General features: G+C 37.1%; 1 protein-coding gene across 1 annotated transcript; it reads left to right on the top strand.

The window, feature by feature from the left end:
* The first annotated feature begins 1,955 nt into the window (after positions 1-1,955).
* Positions 1,956-24,442, top strand: SPMIP7 (sperm microtubule inner protein 7). Its single transcript, XM_069852990.1, is given in 7 exon segments — positions 1,956-2,034; positions 3,178-3,353; positions 3,355-3,478; positions 10,531-10,572; positions 10,575-10,638; positions 20,798-20,916; positions 24,357-24,442. Coding segments are annotated over 7 exon segments (690 nt in total).
* The last annotated feature ends 795 nt before the right edge of the window (positions 24,443-25,237 follow it).

The raw sequence follows: 25,237 nt of genomic DNA, 5'->3' as shown, positions 1-25,237 counted from the left end.
GGAATGCCATTCACTCTCTTAAAACTTTCCTATCAGGTATATTCTAGTACTTGATACAATATTTTATTCTTAATCTTTTAGTCTTCAAATGAGCATTACAATTGCAAAATTAATCATCTTCTCAATAATTCATCTGAAAATCAAATTTTGTCTGAAAATTGCAGTGGCAGAAAACAGAATTTAAAATGAACCTTATATAATTAAGCAATAAATTTATTAATTAATAGAATTTTGTATTACTAGAATGCTCAGTTGACATGGTTTTGATTTTTTTATTTAGAAAAGAAGTTTCTACGAAGAGATAGGAAAAGATTTCTTTAAGTTATGGTAATTGCTAAGAGTTTTTTCAAAGTAATTATGTTTTCAGATAATTTTGTAAAGAGATTTCTGCACTGAAAGAGCATATAAATAGCAACTCTGCTTACTTAAGTTGTTTTTGCTCAATCATGCTGATAGTGAAGTGTTTTTTCTGTATCTAAGTATTTTAATTACAGCTAGTTTTTCTAAGCTGCCTATTGATGGTAAGTGCTGTGCAGAAATACTGCCATTTCTATTACTAGTCATATAAAAGTCATATAGGAGAAACTGAACTTCCATTTTTAATGTCTCAGTTAAGTTTAAGAATTTTGACAAAGAGCCTGCAATATATGAACTATTTTATGTTTTTCAAGTAGGCCTTCATACTTCCTTTCTGATAATTACACCAGTAACTCATTTCATAATTTAAAAAAGGAGACTTTTTTCCTTATCGTGTTGCAATCAAAAGTTAAAAATTTTGTATTTTTTCATTAAGATGTAATCTGCCTTCACATGGCTCAGGAAAGTCAAAGGTAATCAAGGCATTTTAAGAAACATGCCCCACATGGTCCTCAAAAAGTTTAATTATTCACTGAAGGAAAAAAACATAAGCCAAAACTGTCAGCTTTAGTAAACAAAAAAAAAAAATCCTTAAAGAAAAAGGTTCATATTCTTTACATGACCCTGACTTCAGACTATATTAGTAACACCCTGGTGCAATAACATTGAAATACGTGTCTTTTTTGGAGTTCACGATGTCTACTATTCCCGCTAAAATAAAGGCAGAAGAAATACTATGGCATGTCAGTGAATATATATTAAGATACTGCACATTACTTTCCCTTTTTTTGTGTCAGAGAAAGGAACCTTGAGCTTCACCTCTCACCTTCCTCCTTCACTTTCTAAAGGAATTGGTGAAACTTGATCACAACCAGATCACAGAATAAGAAGATCTGGCATGCATATGCAATAATATACAAAATAAATAATCTCATTTAATATTATCAGAAAGCCTAAGTGGTTTATTATGAATGAATTCCAAAACCTCAGGAGGGAGCTGAGACTGTCATTTCAAGCCATTCCCAGTCTTAGAGTTGAGAGGCTGTACAACTGATTTCCCAGCCAGTGACAGTTACAAGCTGCTGTTACGCGCACAGTGAATCCCAAGATCAGCACTAGCACACTGGAAATGTACAGTCTTGGTATCCTACTACATAACTATTTCTATAAGTCAGAGAATTCAACAAGGTTATGTGGCTCTGGCTGATGCCCCATCCCTGGAGGTGTCCAAGGCCAGGTTGGATGAGGCTTTAAGCAACCTGGTCTAGTGGAAGGTGTCCCTGCCCACCGCAGGAGGGTTGGAATTGGATGATCTTTAAAGTCCCTTTCAAACCAAAACATTCTATGATTCTGTGCAGGCCAGCAGCAGGGGTGGAGGTGGCCACTCTGCTTCCACCTTCCTAGCCTTGACTTGCCTCTGGGAACTCGGCAGTGGGGCTTTCCCAGCCCTGAGCTTGCATCTCTGGTGTAAGAAGAGAGGAGGGCAGGCTTTCACATCCTCAAACCCCAGGGAAACATCTGTCACTGCAGCACCCCTATGCTAAATCATCCAGCTGTTGGGTCACATGTCATTTATTCCAACCTAATAATGCACCAGCATGCCCTCCACCACCACTCCAGGAGCAGGTCCTTGGAAAAACTCCAGCGTGCGTCGGTGCAGACTAGGGGTGACCACAGGTATAGTGAACTGGCTTCGTGCTCAGTGCAACTGTTCCTGAAAGATGGAGAGCAAGGAAGTTTCCACTGCAAAACCAAAGAAATGTACTGCTCTAGTCACTGTCATGAGCATCTACAGCATGTAATAAATGTTAGGCCCATTTCTGATTTCATGTTAATCAAGACTAAGTTAGGAATTCAGGAAAGTTTTATCTGCAACTAGCATAAATGAGAAAATGATCAGACTCTGTGCCCTAATTTTTCCTGGCAAGGCCACAAAATAAAGACCCACATAGTATAAGCAGAGCTCTCCAAATAAATGTAGTTTGATTTTTCTGAAGTGCCAGGCCTTTGCAGATGGCACTGAATTCATGCAGAGAGGACCTTTATAAATCAGACTGCTTTTGTTTAGACTGCTAAATGAATACCTTTGAGCTTGAGAGTAGGAAATGAGAGCTACGTATTCTGAGCTGAGACAGTAATGGATTTGCCAACCTGATAGAACAAATGGGAAAACTCTGGAGGTAATTAAACTACATGGAAAATTCTGATGCCAATGTGATTTACTTGTTACAAATAAAAATTGCAATTTTTCTGGATTTACATTCATTTGTGGCTGCATTTGATAAATTTTGTTGTGTCAAATCTTAATTGATATTTGTGTTCTAGATACAAACAGAATAGCTTATTCCAAAATATTTCAATGAAAATATCATATAATTCTTAGCAAGATTGAAAATGCATTGATTTTGTCTCTACCAGATGAATAAGTAATTTGTAGTGTCATTTCATATTCCAGTGTGTGTCCCCTTGAAGGACTAGATGTCTGTGGAATGTATGAACCATATTTCACACCAGGTGACATTTCATTGTGCGATGGTTTCCATTGTTATCTAGCAACACAAAACTTCTCTTCTTAGTCAATGGTTCTGTTCTTTTAGTATTGTACTTGATAAATATCATTCCAGGAAAGAATTCATTACTTAAATCACTATATTGCTGTTCATGCTTTCTATGTAGTGATCTGGAGGATGTGGGGTTTTGGCTAGAACTTCAGAAACATAGAGAAACAGGAGAAAATGGAGTCCTTTAGGTTTACTGCCACAGAAGCACGATAGAAGAGGTTTCCCACAGAGCTGAAAGGCAGGAAAGTGCCTTTAATAGAGTCTTCCTTGTCAGCTGAACCAGTTCACAAGGTGGATCACCACCTGCATCCGAATGTGTTAAAAGAAAATATGCATGCCTGTTGAACAGACATTCCTGAGCACAGACATGGCTTTGCCAGCTTTGAAAAGAAAAACAATAATTCTTTGCTTAAATTCAGTCCATTCACCCCCTCTAGTGGGGCCAAATTACTCTTTCTTCCTACTCTGGGATGATGTGCTTTTGGTCGATCCCTGCTTAGGTTTTGAGAGTCCAGGAACAGATGCTGACCTGCACCTCAATGTTGGAAGAGCTATTGAATCCCTGAATCACCTATTCTAATGTAAACCAAAAGAACAAGTCACTCCAGAGTCGAGAATCCCCCTGTATATTTCTGTGTCTTTTAGTATGTCCTGACAAATTGCGGTGCAGCACATTTAAAGACCCATTCCAGTGTCTAGCTGACTGGAGAACAGAATTTCTTAAGAACTGCCATCACATGTCTGTCAACGTACATATTACCCACTTATTTTCTATGAACACGTTACACCTAAGTTTGGGTCTGATCATATTGTATCGATTAAAGCATCAACATGGATATTCACTCTCTTTAAAATGAAGCTAAATTGGACTGCTGGTTAGTATTCAGAATTTTCTGGTGAAAATTCTGGAGAGCAGAAATACTTACCTAGGGCTTCTAAAGGCAAGCATAGTTAACAGGACATAATGTGGCTGAATTTTTATAAAGATCAAGCCAATTTCAATGATTTTCATACAGAACTGCTCATAACAGCTAGAGTAAATTTTTTTGGGGAACTCATACAACATCCTTAGACACAAGGTAAGGCAATTCTTAGACTATGGTAAAGAAATTTAAATAAGCTCTTTGTTCCATTTTACTTCACAGTTAACTATACTTTATCTGTGTTGTTGTCCCCACAAAGCCTCTACATGATATAAATTCAGTCAGTGGTTTTGGTTCCTTGTTTCTGTTTTCAAAGTTTGCATTTTAAATCCATTTAAATTACTACAGTTGTACAACAGAACCCTACGAAACCAAAGAAACTTCAAGGGATAAAAAAATAGACTCCTTAATTTTCCTTTTTTTTTCCTTGCTCATCCATATGATATTCACTCTTATTTCTGAATTAATGTGTTCTCCATTTACATATAAAATTAGACCTCAGACATCAATAAGAACTCATCAGCTATTTGTTTGTTTGTCTCTATCTGTAAGCCTCTAGAAAACTGAAGGGGAAAGAAGACTTAAGATATGCAATTCTATCTGACCGATAATTTTTCCAATACAGAGAGAAGCAGACAGATACAGAGACAGAGACAGAGGTACTTTGGCAGATAGAAACACACCTGAAATAAACACAGACAAAGTCTGAAACTAAGTATCATTAAGTCAGTAAGCTGATTTAGGTCTGAAATGGAGAGTGGTTCCAGAAAGCAGATAGAAACTGTCTGTTGGCTCTCTGGTGATTTTTTTGGTTGGGTATTTTATGTTGGTTTTTTTGTTGTTTCATTATTAGAGTGAAATACTAACTCCACAGAAGGTGTCAGAAAAAGTCAAACTTAACTCAGGGACAAGCATTGAAACAGATACAGTCCAGAGAGGAGAAATGTGCAAATGTTCTTCCAAACCTAGTATTCATTTACAAGTTTTCCTGTGATGCTGATATATTAACTACAAATGTGTAAATATAGATATAAAAAGCTGTTGAGTTTTGAGCTACTATTTTTAATAAGACTGGATAAACAAATCCCAGATTTCAGCTGTATGATTCAGAGCCCAGCTACCAAGCCACAGACACGTGATATGATGAAAATTGCTAATCTTTATAGAGATCAGTCCCAAGACATTCCACAGCTAAGTTGTTTGGGGAAGTTGTGCTGAAAGAGAGATCAGGCAGGCATTTTGTAAGCAAATTCTACAGTCACATTCTCCATTGTGTCAGAGATGAAACAGAAACAGAATCAGCCTTTGAGACAGATGAGTTGAAGTGTATAAAACATCTGCAGTACACAGGAGGTTCTGTGTTGTAAGAAGATGTAGTGCTATAGACTTGGTAATCAACACTGTTGCTTTAAACTTCCCCAGCAGTATTTTGCATCTACTGAGCAAAGTAAGTTTATCGAACAATGAGGCTCTGTGATAGCAAAGCAAAGGTGAGAAACAGACAAAGACAGTTGTTCTAAGAGTGGGGTGTCAAGGCCTGGTAGAGAAGGGAGACAGCTAAAGAACTATTCTTCATGTATTTTTGATTAGTATAGTGAAGATGTTCAGTGGCAGAAGACAAGGTCTTTGGGAAGTTGATAGTATTTGCCTGTAGAGTCCTCTTCACTCACTTATACAGAATTTTGTTACCTTTTCTCTGTGGTCTCAAGTTTCTTTGCAGTGTCTAGCAGGACCTCAGAATTTGACCATGTGGGTATGTTTGCACCTGGACACCTGGAGGTGAAGCCCTCACACCTAGTTTGTAATTATTATTCTGGTTTGTCTGACTTAACACAGAGAGAGACATGAGGATTGCAGAAGGAACCAGGGTGTTAGATAAGTCTGATAAGGAACAGGGAAGATTTGTTGCCCCTGCTGGAATCTACATATCAGTAGACACAGTTTTCTTCAAAAACTGTGAAATGAGAAACACTGTAGAATTTACCTACAGATCTGATAGTAACCTTTTGCTATAAGAAATAAGCAGTTAACTCATGCCACTATGAGAGTGGTTTTATTTGGATTTGTCCAAAAGTGCCACTAAGTCCAGTATTCCATCCATGATTGTGGATACTTAACAAAGAATGTCATCATACTTCCTCTGCATATTTTTCTATCATGTGATGATATGTTGATCAGGGGTTCATGAACAGGAGATGATGTTTTCCTAGTTAGTAGTCATGGATTCATACATTTGCCTTCATGAATGTATCCATTTTTATTTGAACTCATCACTTAATTTACAACCCTCTGTTTCCAGGTAATATGTGAATACATTAAGAAACAAAGTCCTCAGCCCACATGGGTTACCGCCAGGCCTCTCTACTAGTGATCTCCATCCACCTAGAAAATTGATCATTTATCCCTTCTGTCCTTCTCCAATATTCTAATCAACTATTTATCTGTGAGAAGACCTTTTCATTATTCCATTGAGGCTCTGTTGAAGAATTTAATGCAGAACTTGTTGAAATAATTGTGGTTGCATTATATTGATTTTCCAATGGCCTTTGTATAGGAATAATTTACTTCCCAGTATTTCCTCTCCTGAAGCAATAAGCATTTTTCTCCAGATAAATCATTACTCTGGAAAAGAAACCATCCAGAAGCAGTCCAGGATTAAGCAGCACATTGAGTGTGAAGCACATAAAGGTAGGATTCCAGCCTCTCCTACGTTTCAAAAGACAATGATGGTACAGCTGCTGTTTGTAACATGAATACTTAGTGAGATAAAATCTTTTACCTGCCTGCAGACAGAGAAAGAAGAAAAGTTAGTCAGAGGCAGCAACACGTAAAGCAAAGAGAAAAAAAATGTGCAGCTTGAAAAATATCAAATAAACACTGCAAGGACACTCATAAATAACATACATTGCTCATAACTGTTGTACCACATAAGCAAAGCCAACTAAGAGTGAAAAATAACCTACAGTATGCTCAAGAATATCTGTGCTATTAAATAATTACCCATACAATTAATTGTGTAATAGCATGCTGCCTAATAAGCTAGTAGGTCAACTGGAAATAATGCTAAAAACTCAGAATAATCTCTTGAGGGCTGAGTGCCATGAATAAAACAAATTGTGGTTCCACTAAGGATTTGATCATTTATGATCCCTAGAGTTATGTATTTCACTGTGCATTTATTTTTCACTTGTCCAATAGCGGACTTATGCTTTCCTTATTCAACAACTTCGTTCTTCCTGTGTTGCTTCTTTTGTCATTGCATATCTTTGCAATATAAATTTACAGTGTTTATGCTTATTTATATTAGCTTTCAAGGGGTGATTTGTAGCCTTTCTATTCAAAGAAGCAAAAGAGGAAAAGAAGTAAAGTTAATAGGTTATATATTTTCCATATTTAAAGAGAAATAGAATAATTAATCAAAGAACTAAGCAAAAGAATCTAGAAGAATTATCTGTAAACCTTTCATTTGGCATTATTGTCTCTTGCTGGGCCCACTGAAGTCAATAGTCCTACTAATTTTAAAATAAAGCGCTCAAAAACAGCGCACAGTTTTCGAACAACAGTGCAGAGAAGCTTGTGAGACTGCTGGTATTGTGAAACCTCTGTGCATATTTCTTTGTGTAGTGGTACTTTTTCCTTTAAAAACAAAACAAAAAGATGTTCTAGATTTCATGGTTTCTGGGAAACAGTTTCTGACTCAGAATACAAACCAGACATTCTCTAAATTCATTATCTGTCATTGAATCCTGCTTTGTCAGATTAGGAGACTGGTTTAAGTAATAAACTAAAACTGACAGTATGATTAAGCTTGTCATTAGTTAAAAGTGACAAAGCCAAGACAATGAGTTCCCAACTTAGACAAGAACAGAACATGTCATTTTCAGTCCTGTGGACTGTGCATTAGTGGCATTGAAATCTCTAGAAAGTGGACTTAAAAAAACCCTATTGCAGTTTTTATGCTAGATCTTCCCACTGGAAAAAAAAATAAAAAAAAGAATTAGCAAATGTTAGAAGATTAATCATCCCAGCAGTAGGCATTATCAAATGGGCAAATTACAGTACACGGTGCAAGAGCAGAGGTCTCTAAAACTTCTTATGCACAATTATCAAAGCAAATTATATACGTGTCCTCCTGAGGGCATAGTAGCTGACATGAGCATTTTACATAGACAACACAAGGAATAACAGATACAGCCTTTAGCTCTTTAATCAATGAACTAGCGTAAGACTATTTTTATGGAACTAATAGGACACATGGATACATATACTTGAGACAACTACCTCATTACTGGAGAGAGCACTACTGCATACATACCTATCAAGTAATTACATTTCAGACAGAAATCTTGATGGCAACATTCCCATATGAATAGAAGTATTATATTTGCAGACAGCATTTAACGTTAACACACAGCTGAGGCAATGAAGATGCAGCCACCATCTTTACTGCAGTCGCATTACCTGTTTAAGAGGCACTTTCCAAAATAATTCTTTTAATTGGATAAAGATTCTGTTTGAAAGTCTTTCATGGTGTAAAGAACCACAAATTCTGCTAAGCTTTTCAAAAGCAGCAGTTTAAAGTTATATCACACTGTGCTAAAAGCTCTTTTATAAAACAAGTCCTATTACTTCAACATCTACATATAGCATTAGGATACTAAACTTGGTGTATTTTACCAAAAGCTGTGACTTACTTTTAAACTTTGTCAGAATGATTAGTTCTTCGAGAACTAATTTAGTATTATGCATAGTGGTTTTCAACTTTTACTCTTTGAACTATTTTCTCAGAAGTATACCTAAAATTTCTACAAATAACTAGGAAAAGTAGCTCTATTGTGAGTTAGTTTAAATTTGCTATATGAATGTCTTCATATGCATTTGCGATTTTCTGGGGTCTGGAAGTGAAAACCAGGTTGAAAACTACTTAAGTAGTACATTATTTATACTAAATAAGTTTCCAGCATTCATAGAGAAATTAATGCAATGAAATATGACTGCCTACTCCTTTTACTCGAGTATAACAAGGTGTATTCAGAAATACATCTTTTCCAAATTCACCATAGCATTATGCTAGTTAAGGGCACAGCAATTTGGATGATGCTCTCGTACATATACCTTGCCTTACATATGAGGTTATTTTGGGGCTTTTATCCTGATTACCTAAGGAGACAGGTTATTTCTATTTGTCTTGTTTATTTACATATTGCTTCTTCCCTAATAACTTTCAACTTATTGGCCAATTTCTGCCAAATTCAGCAGGTATAAACACCTCAATGATAATTACATCCCTGCAAGTTTTTTTAGGATTGAAGTCTAGGGAGAGGAAAGACATGAATGAGTGTTCCTCTTGAGGGAGCTGAAACTTGCACATCATAACAGCTTTCTGTTTGACAGCAACTCACATGGTTATCAACATGTGTGTACCGGCTCATCAATCAGCACACGTGTGACTCTGTAGTAACTGCAGGATACGGCCTCTTGGTACATAAGCCTGATTTACAGGACCTGACCAGGGACAGCTCAAATTATCTCAATATGAATTTGGGAGGATGATGGAAAGACTGAAATATCTGTAGAAAAACTGTCAACTGTGGCTCACAGAATAGATTGTTTATTTCTTTCAAAGTTGGCAAATAACTATAGAAATGCAGTATGTAATTACTAGTTCAGATTCCATTAGCAAGCTTTTACTACTATGTTTGATAATTTGGATACTTTTATTACAAGGTTAATACCATACATGCCAATATTCAAAGTATAAAAACCCCATATGTTCTGGTATTATTTACCACTTACTTTCATCTTCCGTGTAATTTAATGTATTTTTGTGGAAGTTTGTAATTCAGAGTGGTAACCAGTATGAAATTGACCAAAGTCCTGGTATCTGAGGATGAAGATTAAAAGACAAGATTCTGCCTGCTGAACTGGGTCATTTAGCATATACGCCAACCTAACAACTTACCTCAGACTTTTACCAAATTCAAATGTGCATTGTATCATTCCAAGAGCAAAACTTTGAGTTGTCACCAAGTCTCTTTTGAGACCTCATAAATATTCTATCAGAGTATTTTGTCTGTCAAAAAAGAGTGATTGATCTATTTTGTCTTTAATGGTGTAAGCTAAAGGTCTCATACCTGTCATATCCCTTTGTATACATAAGCACAATGTCCCTGGGTTTTTTCTACATTTTTGATTAAGCACAAGCAATCCATTTCTCATTTTCTGAAGCAAAAGTTATAGATGGACTAGGTTATCTAATCTTAAGTTATCTTGTTATACCAAGGGAGAGCATGTGCTGAGTCTCTTCTGCTTGCTAGTGACTCCAGCCCTTTACCTGTGAACTAGAAAACAAGATCCATTATGTCCTCTTTGGAAGAATATCCAAGATCATAGGCATAGCCAAAAGGACAGGAGATGACACATTTCTATCTTATTTCCATTCTTGCCAAGCCTCCTCTCTGCACATATGTACTAGAACTGTCATTTCTTATGTGCTGCAAGTTCAGCAGATAATTGTTTTCATCTTGGGACATGCCAAGCACACAGGTCAGTTCATCTCCATGTTTTTTTCTTGGGGATCATTTTAATAAATAACTAGAATTTTGGAGCATGCATTATGTGGTTCAGCTGCCTCCACCAGCTGTCTTATGAATAATGTACTTATCTTTGATTCCTTTCTACCCAAACAGTGGGCTGCATTGGTGCAGTAGATTTTGAAGACATTGACAATGCTGATTGCAGACAACTACACTTAACCATGTGCAAACTTCAAATCCTTGTTACACAAGCTCTGCACAGTACGTTTCACTTATTAGCTTGATTTTGATACTGCTTCCTGAGTTCTTGTTACTTGGGAAAGGAGACAATAAAGTCAAAGGCCTGGTCTTTGGACAAAAGAATGAAGACAAAATGTGGGAAATGTTCCTTATTCTTTTTGATAACTTGAATGAGGTCTGTTAACACAGGAAGCACAATGGGCTTTCACATTCAAAGCTGAGCTTGAAGAGTCCTTTCTAATAACTGAGTCAGTGGTAAAACACCTGCACTGGTATCTGCCTACAGTGGCCATTGTAGGTCTTTATAAACCTAGGGGACCATTCAGCCTGGATATACAAATTTAGTCAAGGAAGCCAATACAAAGTGAGCAGAGGCAGGTTTACGGAGATGATGGTGTGACAGATTTTATCCATCTACTTGTGTTGTTGTAAGCTTAAATGCAACCTGTTTTGACTAAGTGTGAATTTGTCATAGAATATTAAGGCCTGATTATTTACTGTATCACATTAGTGCTATAGTTTCAGGGAAATTATGCTCCTCACCATGCATTACACCTTTCAACCAGGAATGTTGATTAGGCTTTTTTTTTGGCATCCAGAAGTTGCTCTGTGACCCAAGTCACCCTGCTGTCCATCTAGTACAGAATGTTCATGACCAGAAATGGACTGACAATAACTGACTCTCAGAACAAAAGCTACCCTGAGCATGCCCATCCTGGGAAGTAAAAGGTGCCTGTGGTAACACCAGTGCAATATGCTGCCTTGGTGAAACGAACACTTCACAAACATCAGACTGTGACCTAGGTTGAGAAGGAAATCAGATTATACTCCTCATCTTACTGTCAATCTTGCTGTTAATCTTGCTTTTAAGAACTTGGCAGGCACCTTTCCATTTTTCTCAATTGAGAAAGGCTGCATGTGAAGCTAGTCTGAGCACATCTGCTAGATCATACCCAAAACATGTGACTCATGGTTCCTAATGATGCTGAGACTATCTAGCACAGACATTCCCACAAATGCCCAGCAGCAGGAAATAGATTAGTTTTACACTCAAGGCTGAAGTGGGGAGGATATGGAAGTGCAAGTTCTGAGCTTAGCACACACCAGGAACTTCTGCTGATGCTATTCTGAATAGAGTCCTTACTTCCAAAAAAACTGGTTATTTTCAAACTATGCAATATTTTCATATTTCAAATGCTTCTTGCTCTTTTTATCAATGAACAGGTCTGTCAGGTAGAAAAACATGTGCTGTTGATTGATGGGTATTATAAGTTGAATATTGCCTTGTTAAAAATGTGTAATTTTTAACTTTAGTCACTAGATGGCCTTTGCGTTTGCAAAAGCTGCTTGAATGCTGTTAGGAACACTATACTTTTAGCTTCCTCACAAACTGAGATTCAAAGGTTTTCATTTTAAGCCTTTCCTAAAGTTGTCTCTAGTAGCTTGAGCATTTATTTGAAAACTTTGAGAAAGTAAAATAATAAAAAATAACAACTTAATTGTAAGAACTAAAAGTGATATGAAAAGGAAAGGGGCTATTCTGTTGACTTAATCAGATTTTCTCTTTGCATAAGCTTTTCCTTTCTGCCCTTTCAGTGGATTTGCAGAGTCTGTATTTGTGAGGAAACAGAAGGGGTACTTCACTGAAGGAAGCAGAGGGACAGAACCTGTGAAAACATTGCCCTCTCTGTTCTGAAGAAAAGGCATAATGCTGGGTCTCATGTATGGCAGAGTATGGGCTAAACATTCTTAGTCGCTGGGAGCTGCCTTGGAAGCAGCTGGATTTTCTGAGCTCCGCTGTTAATTTCTGTTTCTTACATCAGTTAAGAAGCATAAAAGAGATGACTTAAATTTGATCTGTATTACTGAAACCAGACCCATTTATACCTAAACCAAATATTTATTGAGAAATTTGTTTTAAAAATGCAGTACATGTAGCATACAACATAATGCTGAACAAAGATTTATGAGTTTTTAGGGAAGGTAGAAGAGGTATTAACCTTTAGTTCTGCCATGTCATACCGCTGTTGCTGTAGACCTTAGAAGAACAGAAGGTAATATTTACGCTGTGCTGTGAACAGAGAGACATCTTGTTTGGAGCTATTTGCAACATATGGTATCATGGTGCATATATAATTTTGAGCAACCAGTTCTGTATGACCTTTTCTGGTATACTCCATGTCATTTTCATGGTTTTTAGTGAGTGAGGCTATGGATTTCATTGATTTCTGGCAACCGGGAGGCCAAGATCTCTGAGAACTAAAAAATTCCTATATGTCAAAGGTGCACAAAACTCAATTCATCCTGAAAAAGTCTATTAAATTTTTCACATTTATTCTCTGTCTGATTGTCACATATAAAGATTGCTTTGATTTTAAGCAGGAGAAAGAATAAAGTCAGATAAAATATGTAAAAATGATCCCTACATTTTTTTTTTTCCACTTTGTGTGTTTGCCAGCAGTTCTGGAAAGGTGTATAAAGGTATTAAGGCTGCTTGACTCCCACAAGATCCTTGAGAAGTTAGATATATGCTTTGGATTTAGAAGCCTAAATATACTTTCTAAGTCTGTAAAATATAATTATCTCTTTGTAGATAATCACTTTCACTCTTTCATGGACTAGCAGTTGTACTTCCTGCCTCTAGCACTTGGGCAACAGCACTGGTGCTCAGACATTACTCTGGAGTGAGACACTGTTCTTCTCCAGACCATGCAAGAAAGTGGTTGCCATTCAAATTATTTGCAAAGCTGAAACTAGCTAAAAGTCATCTGTCATGTAATTGTGTAGAGACAAACAGGAAGAGTGGTGAACCTGGGCATGTTTTGTATGTTACTCTTGCACCCACCCTCTCTTCCTTTTGGCAGAACAGGAAACCATCTTCTGTTTTTCTGCTTTTTTCGTAAGGAATTAGAAAAAAGATAAAAGTCACGACTTACGCTGCAGTTGAGCCTAAAAGCCTGTAGATTAGTCTTGTGAAAAAACACCATGCCTGTACCCAACACTCTAGGTAATACTCTGAAGTCCTTACCGTGCAATTTAGAAGTTTTACAGATGGGGTTCCAGGTGCAGTGTGATGAAGTGGTTTGCCAAATCCCACTGGGAATCTGTAGCACAGTTAGAAATTAATCTTCTTGTATCCTGAGCCCTAGTCTGTGCCTTTTTTTTTTTAACTCTGAGCTTTTAGCTATTGAATTGATGTTTTGTTGAAATTCGGGTTTAAAAGATGAAAATTAACATAAAATTATGGCCATAGTTCTTAAACGTTAGGCTAAGACACAAGTGAAGACTTAGGAAACAGAGTAATTTTTTCACAGAATCTTAGAATGGCTTGGGTTGGAAGGGACCTAATTATCCAGTTCTAACCCTCTAGCCATGGACAGGGACACCCTCCTCGGAATCAGGTTGCTCAAACCCTCATCCAAGCTGACCCAGTTTTTCTCTGTGGTTCAGACATTGAATGTCTTTGGGAGCCTTCACCACATGCAAAATGCCATTTCATAAGTTTTGAGAGTAATCTGTAAGTGATACATTTATTAATCTGAATTTATTAGTCAAAACTATGTTTGTGATCTGGAGGTGTTTTAAGATGATCAGTGGACATTTCCATAAGGGAGCTGCAGAAGTACTTTTCTCAGATCAGACTCTTCATCTTTGTACTTGATCAAAGATCCTGGATGGCAATTGAGTTCCTCCTCATTCTCATCCAGGTTTTCATTAGAGCCTGTCTAGGGTAAAGGGATCAATTACATCATCTCTTGAAGTCTGTTCCAGTTGTGGAATGTACCATAGAATCATAGAATAACCAGGTTGGAAGAGAACCACCAGCATCATTATTAATGTCCTTGGTTTGTGTATGCATTCCTGAACTTGCTTTAGGATTAACTTGTTTCTCAATTTCATCCTTGCTTATGTTGCACTGTATGCCTTAAACTTGGAACCTTCTATAATTTCTTTGCCAATGGGAACTTAGAAATCCTTTTAAAAAGAAGAGACAGTCAAAAAAAAAATTAGGAAATTGCTGTGAAAGAGCACTTTGAAAAGCTCTTTCTAATGCAGTCCGTTTTCACCAACAGATCTCCAGAAATCATTTCTAAATATTGGCATGATCTCATCTTACCACGCAGTGCTCCATTGCATGGAATTCATTGTCAGTGCACAGGAGTTGTAGGTTTGAATCTTATCATCTTATGCCATAAGAGGTACCAAATTAGATTCTTTGATGCTTTTTGTATTTTCATTCTATATTGCTTCTGCTATTTTGTTAGCTATTCTGGACAACAACTGTCCAGTAGCTCAAGTGGCTTTTGTTGTATTTTTATATTTATTGAGCTTTTGTGCATATTTTCTTTTCCTTGTGTTTTTTTTCCCTACTTTCTTTACTTGTCTACCTGCTTTAAACTCTCTTTTTGTATTTACTTTCTCTTCTTTCAAGTGCCTGGAGTGAAAATTTCACTGGAATTGTTGACTTGACGGCATCAGCTTATCAAGATTTCTTGAACTGGGATACAACTGAATACCTCTTTATGGTTTTTTGCAGAACTGAGATCTCTATGTTTTATTTTAGAAGTCTCTGAGCTCTGAACTGATGATTTCTATTTTCCTTGGGCTTTTTTTTTGTTTCTTACTGATCTTTTTATTAAGTATTTTCTTGAAAAATTTATTTATTAATGGAAGATAATTACTGCAGTTGGTTTTATATGTCACATGGCTAACAAAATTTGAGGTAGGGAAGAAACTGAGAGCTAAAGAATATGTTTTGTGCACTGAGCCTGGCTTTCAAAAATAGCTCAGCAACCACACGTGAAAACCAGAATTCTGAAAGAGCTCACATTCTGGGCGCACGTTGATGGCTAAGCTCCTGTGAAAATCTGGCCACAAACACCACAATGAAACTCGGAGGCACTGAACACTTTGAAAAATCTGATCACTTGTGTGTAACTGCTGCTCCAACACAAATGTGTATCAAGGAAGAGGAGCACAGTCTGAATTCTGAAGAAACCCTGTATTTTCAGCTCCCTCAGGCAAGTTGCACAGAGGAGGAAACTTCACAGCACAACTACTGTGACTTCCAGGAAGGCTCAGACTACTAAATTCTCTGGGCACATTTGAGAGGCTTCATGTAATTAATAAGTGAGAATAAGTAATGATCCACTTTGTTCTTTCTTATTAATAACTTTGAAAAAAAAATCTCTTTCTTCTTCAGAAGTGCATTTTGAATGTAATAATTTTGAAAACCATAGAGAAACTGCTTTTGCTCTATCATATCAATTCCTAACATAATCGCCTGCTCTTGTCTTTTTCTTTAATATCTTTATAGGTATGTAATTTTGTATAATTCTTCACCATCCCTAGTCACCACCTTTTTTCTTTGACCTCTTCGCCAATAAGCTGCTGAAACAAGGTTATGCTTTATGTGGTATTTTTGTTCTGCAGGTGTTTTAAGGGTCAATGGAAAAAAAGCCTCCCACGCTGGTGATGGGGATTTCCTCTGTAGCTTTTATAGGCAGGGCTCTGGTAAATACTCAGCCTGACAGACACAAATAACTCACCTCCTTGGAGAGCTAGAACTCCCTTACACCTTCATTAAGTTAACAGTACTTAGTGGAGGAATACTGTAACACGCAGTGCTTTCTGATGCACACAGTAACAGTTAATTTCAATTAAGTGTTATATCTGGCTTGCACTTCTCTGTTTTGTGCGTCTTTTACATTACAGCACAAAAACTTCCTGATTTTCACTGCGATACTTGCTGGAACCTGCCTGCTGAAATCTGACAAAAGCAGTTAGGACAGAGATTATGTTTTCTTGTTCCATATTAGAAGCCTCTGCTTTCAGAATTAAGTAAAAAACTGGCAGTTATTAACATTTTAAATCTGCTCATAATTCATCAGCTCTTGTATTATTCTGTAGAGGGCAGTGCTTGCACAATACATATGTAGTATAACAAAGTGTTATTTACTTAGGAGCTCTTTTGAAGCATCAACTAATTCATTGATATAACACTGGTAAAATAGATTATACTGTTAGGTTTTAAAAGATGAAGACTGAGGAGGCTGGAGTGACTTGTCTAAGACCACAGAAGCTGTCTGGGTCAGAAAATGGATCGAATCTGACCAACATCCAACTCTGGAAGCAGCTGATTGAAATGGGAACTTAATACATAAGGTTTCTGGGAAGACAAAGTCTTAAGTGTTTCAAGTCCTGCAGTTCTTGCACAAAGCTGTTCTCTGAAACTACCCTTTATTCTTGATTTCTCAAGTACATTGGGCAAAACGCTACTATCACATCAGTATATCTGTAGTGACTTCAGTCATACTTCTTCAGTGCAGTCAGATTCCAGCGGACTGTGTGCATACATCCTTTTTTCAAGTTACCACCAAAATCTCACAGACCACAATTAGCTGGAGACAGGACCCTCTGCTACCTTACACCATGTGCAGTCATTTTCATGGGCTCCCTAAAGGCTTTCTCACAATGAATATTTTCTTCAGAAACTGACAGCTTGTCCACCATGCATGCCTTTCCAGTGATTTTCCAGTCTGAGTCATTCAAAGGGTTGAGAGTGGGGGATGCTCAAATACCCTATTTTGATATTTTCCAATTTTATTATTGGCTTGAACTATTTTCTTACTTATGAAAACTATTACTCTGTACTAGAAAGAGGGGTTGAAAAAGTTGAAAGCAGAATAGCAGTGTTTGAAACTGTAGAAAAAAAGTGTTCCAATTCAACATGATTCAAAATATTTCTGGGGAATTACCATTTTGATAGTTTTATCCTTTTATCCCGCATTGATGGCTGAGAGAAGGGTACAAAATGCAACCCTGAATGCTCTATTCAAAAATGCTGTTGGTCTCATTCTTCTCTCTGCATGAAGCACCTTGTTTTGACTTCATAGGTATATTCTCTCCCAATACAGGAAAATTTAGGCATCGAGTTTCCTGACATAGGATCACATCTGAGGCAGTTTTACCACAGGTTATTCTGCTTTTCAAATAGAATCATGGAGAAAAATAAGGGCCACAAATGTGTGACGTGTCAGTCTTCCTAGAAGGGAATTTGAGGTGGAAGCCAGTTGCGAGCCTAATGTACTGTGACTGAAACCCGAGAGGCCTATTTTATAATTGCAGTAACCAGAAGAGCTAGTTAATGACTTAATCTGGTGATTTAGTTCTATTAGATTTGTACAACACTGTTTCTAAGAAAGGATAAGATGTCAGGAACTCTTTGGTTTTAAGTGCAAGATAAAAATCTATCAGATTGCTTTCACGAGACAGAGTTTTTGTGCAAAGAACTTGGATACCTTAGTTCCTCAAGCTTGAAGTGTTAGATCCAGGTTCTTTAAGAATTACAGATTATTGAGGGGAATCTTGATTTTGCTCCTATAAAAACAGCTGACACAGAATTTACACAGCAAACCCGTGCATCCATCAGCTCCAGCTGCTGCTTCAGAACAGTAAGGATCTCCTATAGGTCCTGTGCTATAGGGAGTTATCTCAGATATATAAAGGCATCTCATATAGCTCTAAATGTCAATATGGGTGGCCAAGTAAATTCAGTCCACAGTGTTCTTCCCAAACAATACCAGAAAATAAAAATCTTCAAACACATCCTGAGATGGACAGACAGAGGCACTCAGAATCACTACATTCCACTTAAAAAAATCTTAAAGCTTGCACAGATTCAGCTGTCAACACTGTATGTTTCTTACTGTTGGGATTAAGAGCTGCTAGCATAACAAGGAAATGTATGAACAAAAGAAATATCACGGTTACAGAAAGAAAGCTTGATGACGGCAGCATAACCACAGAGGAGTGTTGTATGTTGCCCAGTGGTAGCCTGGCACTAAGATGTTTTCTTCAGCAGCAAAAATCTGGTTTAGCAGCAAAACTCTGGTTTAGCAGCTTATCAGAGAAAACACATAAGGCTAGACAGCATGATCCAAAATGAAAAAAACAAAGGGGTATTTTTTTTACCTCAGTTTCTTCTGCTTTATCACATACATAACCACAGCACATTTTTGCATCTTCTTTGCAGGTTCCCAGGAGAGTAGCTGCTTTACTGTAGTATTAGCTCTCTTATTATCCTGGTACTTATAGCTTCTCTGTCCATATCTCTTCTCTTTCAGAGCTACATCCTTCACACATTACGGATATACTGACTTCTGGCAACCCTTTCTAACAGTCAGTCTGGGACAAATATTCTTCTTGGGTCATCTCTCAGGCTTGATTTTTTGACATTTAACCATTTATGATATGTTTGGTTTTTTTTTCTAGCTTTGCAAGTTTTAATGTGCAGAAGATTTTATCAATCAGATGACTGAGAGCATAATATGTTCTAGTATCTCCTCAGCTGTGTTGTTATTTTGTGAGTTAAGTCCAAACAGGCTTATAAAATGTTGCAAGTTAATATGGGGCTACTTGTTGCGATCTCCTCTTCTCTGTGATGCTTATATAGTTTCAAGGAAGTCAATGGAATTTCTTTATTACATGTGAGAGATGCATCTTGGTACATAACACATCACCAGGTTAATAAAACTGTTCACAGTCTGATTCTGTCCTTCAAAGTGATTTCACATTTTCAGGTTTGGATGAATCCATGTGCTTACGTTCACACACATCCAGTGCCTACTGTGTCCCTCAGTGCGATCTCTGCATATGCAGATGAAATTTTCTACAAAGTTACCTAATAGTAATTGACATGAAAAAGCAAATTTATCTGCAAGACATTTTGACCAATTCTGAAATTATGTTCTACTCCTGTACTAGATTTTCAGGCCTACTTGCTAACTCTTCGTGGCTGCTATGAAAGTAGAGAGCATGCTTGATACTTAGCAGCTAACTAAGTATCAAGCAGCTAACTAAGTATCAACTATAACAAACAGCTTCCCAAGAGCTACAAAACTGCTGTGCTTATTCTACAAAGCCAGATTCTCAAGAGAATTGTGTACCAGAGCATGGCCCAGGGAGTATGGCAGTGTACGAACTACAAAATAAGAGAAATACTACTTCAAAATAAGAGAAAGAACTAGGTGGTCTTTCTGCTGACTATGGGTACAAAGACTAGAACATATACTGCCAGTGCTCAAGTGGCAAGTATAATTCACCCACAGTTCTTTGTTATAAAAAAGATATGGCATTTTGGCATTACCTCTACTATTCTGATGAGGAATTTTAGAGCCAAGTTTCCTAATAAACAAGTCAGAGAATCTTCTGATAAACCACATCTTGCACATATATCCAGTTTTGCATCCTGTGCTGAACTCAGTTGCAAAGAAGTAGCTGATCAGCTGTGCTGAGACAGATAGCTCTATGCACTTTATAATTAAAGGGACTGTTTATTTTTACCCAGAGTATAAGGGAATCAAAGAATACCTCAGAGATTATTTTAAAGAAAGTACTGATATCATTCATGCAGCCTGAAGACCCACAAAGGACTAATGGTGGTAAGGAACTTTCTTTTTGAATTTCACATTAAAACTTAACATCAGAACTAACAAAATACTTCAGTTTTTCCAAGATGTGGCACACACTATCTCAGTCCACTGGTGTATTTGAACTAGAATTTAAGTTGTTATGTCTAAGAAGTGTTAATGATATTAAAGATACATGTAAATATGTTCTTAATAAATTTGGGGAAAATTTAGAGAACTTCAGAATCATTTGAGAAATCATCTGTGGCTTAGGCTGTGAGAAATCACACCTGTTGACCTAAAGCCTTCTACCTAAATCCTTTATTTGAAGGTGTGACCTAACTATGAGCTAAAACTGTATCACATTTTAAAAGAATATTTCCTTGCTTTTTGTGCTCTATATGAACCACATGAACCCATTTTTAATCTGAGGTTGAATGTTTTTTCTAATTATGAATATGATACATATGTACAACATAACAACTGAGGGGAAAAAAAGAGAAAAGAAACTGAAGAACTCATTTTTGCCATGTCTAACCAAAGAATTTGAGTCAGATCATCAGCTAAATGATCATAAAATTGTTTCACTGATCTTAAAGATGCTATGCCAGTTCATACAATCTAAGGATTACTTATATTCTGAAGAGATTTTACCTCATCCATCTTTGATAAACACTGTTTTAGAATTGATCTATAAATCATATTTCAATCCTATAGTCATTTAATGTACTCTTTTTCCACCCCTACCCCCTTTAACTTTTTTCCTTTAGCTCTTCAAATATCCCTGGATACACTGGCAAGGTTCATTGGTCAGCAACTCACCCGGCAAATTCTAATCTTCCATCAACAACCGCATCTATAATTGCACAAATGCATGGATATGTATGAGGTATATTTCTCAGCTTGTTCAGAAAGATTACAGGGAAAATCCTAATTGCATTTATTTAGTTAAAGAACAATTAAATGTTAAGCATGACATTCCATTGACTTGAAAAATACAGAACAGTTGGGGTTGGAAGCCATGACATTATCGTCACGCTAATCTGAAATCCTTCTGAGATTTTAGAATTTTTCTGGAACACTGTGAGATATGTCTTGGGCAGGTACCTGAACATTGAGGTAAATCATGGTCTCTAAATGCGGATTATTTCTTTGCTGAGAATTTTTTTCCTTAGCAACGATTGCTGAGTCATGACATACGTGAATTTTTTGATTGATCTTTTGTGTTTTGAAAGACACCCATAAATACCAAAGTTAAAAATTCCCAGAAGAAAACTGTGTGGTGTTTCCACATTGATGTTGGCAGTGTTATGAAATTATCATTTGATATACAAAAATGGATGGGTTTACTTAGAAGGCAGTGAGAGACAAAATCATACCATGCTCCCATGCAGCCCAGGACCCTGTGATTATGAAAACAGCATAGCTCTACATCACTCTTGTGGCTACCTCAAGAAATGAATTAGTATTTTTTATTCTCTCCTGCTCTTCCATACAGTTTGTTAGAACTGGGCCAGTATAAGTGCTTAGATGTCTAACATGTTGGTTTCAAAAGAGCTAGACATTTCAGAACAACAGAAAACAACTTTTCCTCTTGCTAGCACAAAATGCTTCTGACGTTGGCAAAGGACCAACCTATCCTTTTTCCTAGTAGCCTCAGAATAACTTAAGAACTGTTTGTTTTCCCTCTGTCCTTTATGGCTTTGTGCTTTAGATTCTGATTTCTTGTTATCAAGTTTCCATGTTTTCCCTGAGAAATTTATCTTCCATTAAACTATTTTATTGGATTCTGTTCAGAACACATCACATTTCCTTACCAGTGAAAAGTATCCAGAAAAGGCATGAGGACCTTTAGGGAACAGCCTGAATGTTGAAGAAGTCACCTTGTCAAGTGTTCCATCATTGTGCAAGGTGCATTGACTTTCATTTCTGCTGCCCTCCATCCCTTCACCTCTCCTCTTTTTCTCTTGTGGTTATGATTAGAAAATAGGCAGTCACCTGTAGTCACAGCCTGCTGTTGGTAGGGCATGAAAAGAGACAACAGGGTCCTGACTGTTTATAGGCTAATAAAGCTGAACTCACAGCAGCCTGATACAGGACTATTTTGCTTCTAAGGACATTTCTAAATGAAAAGGTAAATTCATCTTAGCAAAGATCATTGACAGACTTCAGACACATAATAGATTTAAAGAGTAAAAAGGCAGCACTGTGAACTAAGAAAGGAAAACACATCTGTTACTTCCTCCTACTTTATACAGGTTTTACTGGGCATGTAGTCCATAGTGCATACATTTTCTTAGTTTTTAGTGGACAGCAAGAATAGTGTTGTCATTCTGTGCTAATGGATATTTCCCAGAAGCAGGACAGAACCCCTGTACATTTTTGAAGAAGGGGCTGTAGGAAACAAATAGCAAGCACAGTCATAACCAGACATTGTAGACGAGGGTTTACCACCTTTCTTCTGAGCTCAGTGGTACATTCCCCTGGGAGCAGAACCACTGGTTGCAAAATTGTAGAAATTCTATTTTGCTTTTTCTGGGGCTACTTATGGAGTAAGATAGTGATCGCTGACTTAAGATGCAGCATCATAGGCTTCTATGAAGCTGCTGAGTAAAACTATTAGGGATGCTGGGAATTTCCCCTCAGCATTAGTTAGTGTTGCCCATAAAAGAGAGATTCCTTCCCCTTGGGAAATAAATTATAAAAGTCCTGCTGATTTCAGTGGTCACAGGTCAAGCTAGACTGTAGTGGAGAGGTAAAAAGAAGAGACTTTATTCCAGGAAAGTGGAGTCAGACTACCCCAATTCACCTCTGCATGCTTTTCATTTGGGGTGTGAGCTCATTCTTACAATTTTTAAAATAGTGACCCCTTTTTTCCCCTCTTTGTTCATTCTCAACCCATAATTTCTCAGAAAGCAAAAAATGGTTGCGTATGGTGGAATTTTTTATAGCTGTTTTATTTGACATGTCTACAATGACCGGTCAGCCTCCTGAAGACAATTATGGGTATCACGAGGAGTTTCTTGTCTGCTGCTAACATGGTCTAATAAATGTTCCTGTCAAAAGTGTCAGCAGTACCAGATAGACCAGGCAGCATGAAACCACTTCTGCACGTCATATCTATTGCATGGAGCTTCCACAGTATGCGGGACAAATCCGTTATACCTGTTTTAAGCATTCTGAACTCAACAGGATTGTACAGGATATAGAACAGAAGAAACATGATTTCTCCATCTTCAGATATTAATAGTATTTTTTTCTGTCAAGCTTTATTGATACATTTTTATTGTATTTTTATTTCCAGGTAATCCCAAGGTGAAGTCAGAAAATTAGGTTTCCAAGTCTTTCAGTGCAATTGAATTCTGGCACAATTGTTCAGCTTTTGCATAAGAAGAAATATTTTATGTGTTGTTTTGTGGGGGTTTCTTGTGTTTAAATGGATAGTCCTTTGCTACCCGGAAAACACAAATCCATTTGCACCACGAGCTGTATAGAAGTATGTACTGGATTTAGTTTGATGCCAGAGAGACGGATTGTACCTTTTCAGCAAGTTGCTTTGGAGATTTCAAAGAGGATCTTTAGGTCAGAAGAAAACATTTTTTTTTTTTTTTTGGAGAGTGAGATTCTGTGGCCGTTTCTGTGTCTGCCCTGCTTTGAATTAGGTGTTTTGCAGCAGAGGGACTACACTAGCTTAGGTTGTACATATAAGATTATTTATCGTGCCTCTTCCTGCAAAAGACAGAAGAATATCAGAATTCCAGCATAAATTGTTTCCTCCCAGACAGTCCTTAGCATAGTTTCTAATATCCATCCCAGTATTGTGTACCATGAGAACTGGGCATCTAAAGCAGTCATGTCATGGTGTCAGCAAAGTTTTTTTTCTGTACTTGGAAGCCAAATTTCCAGCATCACCAGAGTTAGCCTTCCAGGCACCACAGGGCCTTATGTGCTAGAATGCATTCAGCATGCTGATGGAAGTCCTCCACGGTGTGCAGGTCAGTTGTGAAGCAACTGTGAGTGTCCAAGAAAGGCTGAAAAGAGGCAAGAGGCAGAACATACCTTTTTCACAGCTGTGGTGGGGACCTGACTTTCAGCATATTACATATATCCAGAAAGTAAGAGGTAAAATTCCTAGGAACTTTTGCCACCATGGCTCTTAAGGGGGCTGATTTTAATACTGTGGAATATTGCAAATTATTAATATTCTCTGAGACTGATGGTCATAATTGTTTATGAAGAATGCAGTGAAAGGAAAGAAGAGGGAATACTTAGAAATACAAGAACATGTTTTAAAAGTCTTTTTTGCTCTTTTTGTGAGATCAGATGTAGCAAAACATGGAAGCTTCTCTCAGTATAATCACCAGAGATTTTTCTCAAAAATGACTCCAGTTAGTCCTCAGAATTATTTCAACTAAGAGAGAATGAGAAACTATCACATTTTAGAAAGTATCCTTTTAACCTGCATAACTGAGAGCCTCAGTGTCTCACATTGAGGAGGAAGCAAATGTGTGACAATATGTGGATACTTAAAATACAGAAAAAAAATCAAATAAGATAAGAGTGTTTGTGGTAGTCCTTATTGCATTGTTTTCATATTTATGACTTACTGGTATTGACAGTTAAAGCCATATTAAAACCAAGAGGAGTCATAAGCCAAAGGGTTGAAAATTGCTTTGTACAGGATTGCCTTGTTAACTAAGGAAGAAAAAGGTGCTATAGTTTTACATCCATTGACATAAACATTTTGTGTGTGTGTATACATATACAAATATATATGCGGACACACATATGTTAATGTATTGTTAACTAAGAAATCACTACATAGAGCAGCCCTTCTCACCAGCTGTCCTAAACATGCCTTGCAAAGGTGGTTAAATATCAGAGTGGTGTTTTAATCTTTGCCTCTGCTGGCTCTGTGTGTATTAGTGAATAAAAGGAGCCAGTTTGTGTTCTCTGGTCTGGAGGCTTATTAAGACTGTGGTTTACACCCATGCTTAAACTGTCTTATTCTTGAACTGTAAACAGTTAGACAGGGAAGAAGGAGGGCCAGTACTTAAGCCTTTGTCTCTTTGTCAAATGTTTGACCCAACACAGAAACTATATCACTGTTAGCTCATTTTATTCTCATCATGCACAAAACACAGATATCTGATTTTCTAAAAGAGATGTTCTTACCTAATTGTTTTTTTCTGTATGCATTAAATTAGAAT

The sequence above is a fragment of the Phaenicophaeus curvirostris genome, chromosome 3, assembly GCF_032191515.1.
Source record: "Phaenicophaeus curvirostris isolate KB17595 chromosome 3, BPBGC_Pcur_1.0, whole genome shotgun sequence".
In the NCBI taxonomy this organism is placed as follows: domain Eukaryota; kingdom Metazoa; phylum Chordata; class Aves; order Cuculiformes; family Cuculidae; genus Phaenicophaeus; species Phaenicophaeus curvirostris.
This window is presented reverse-complemented; position numbering and strand designations above follow the sequence as displayed.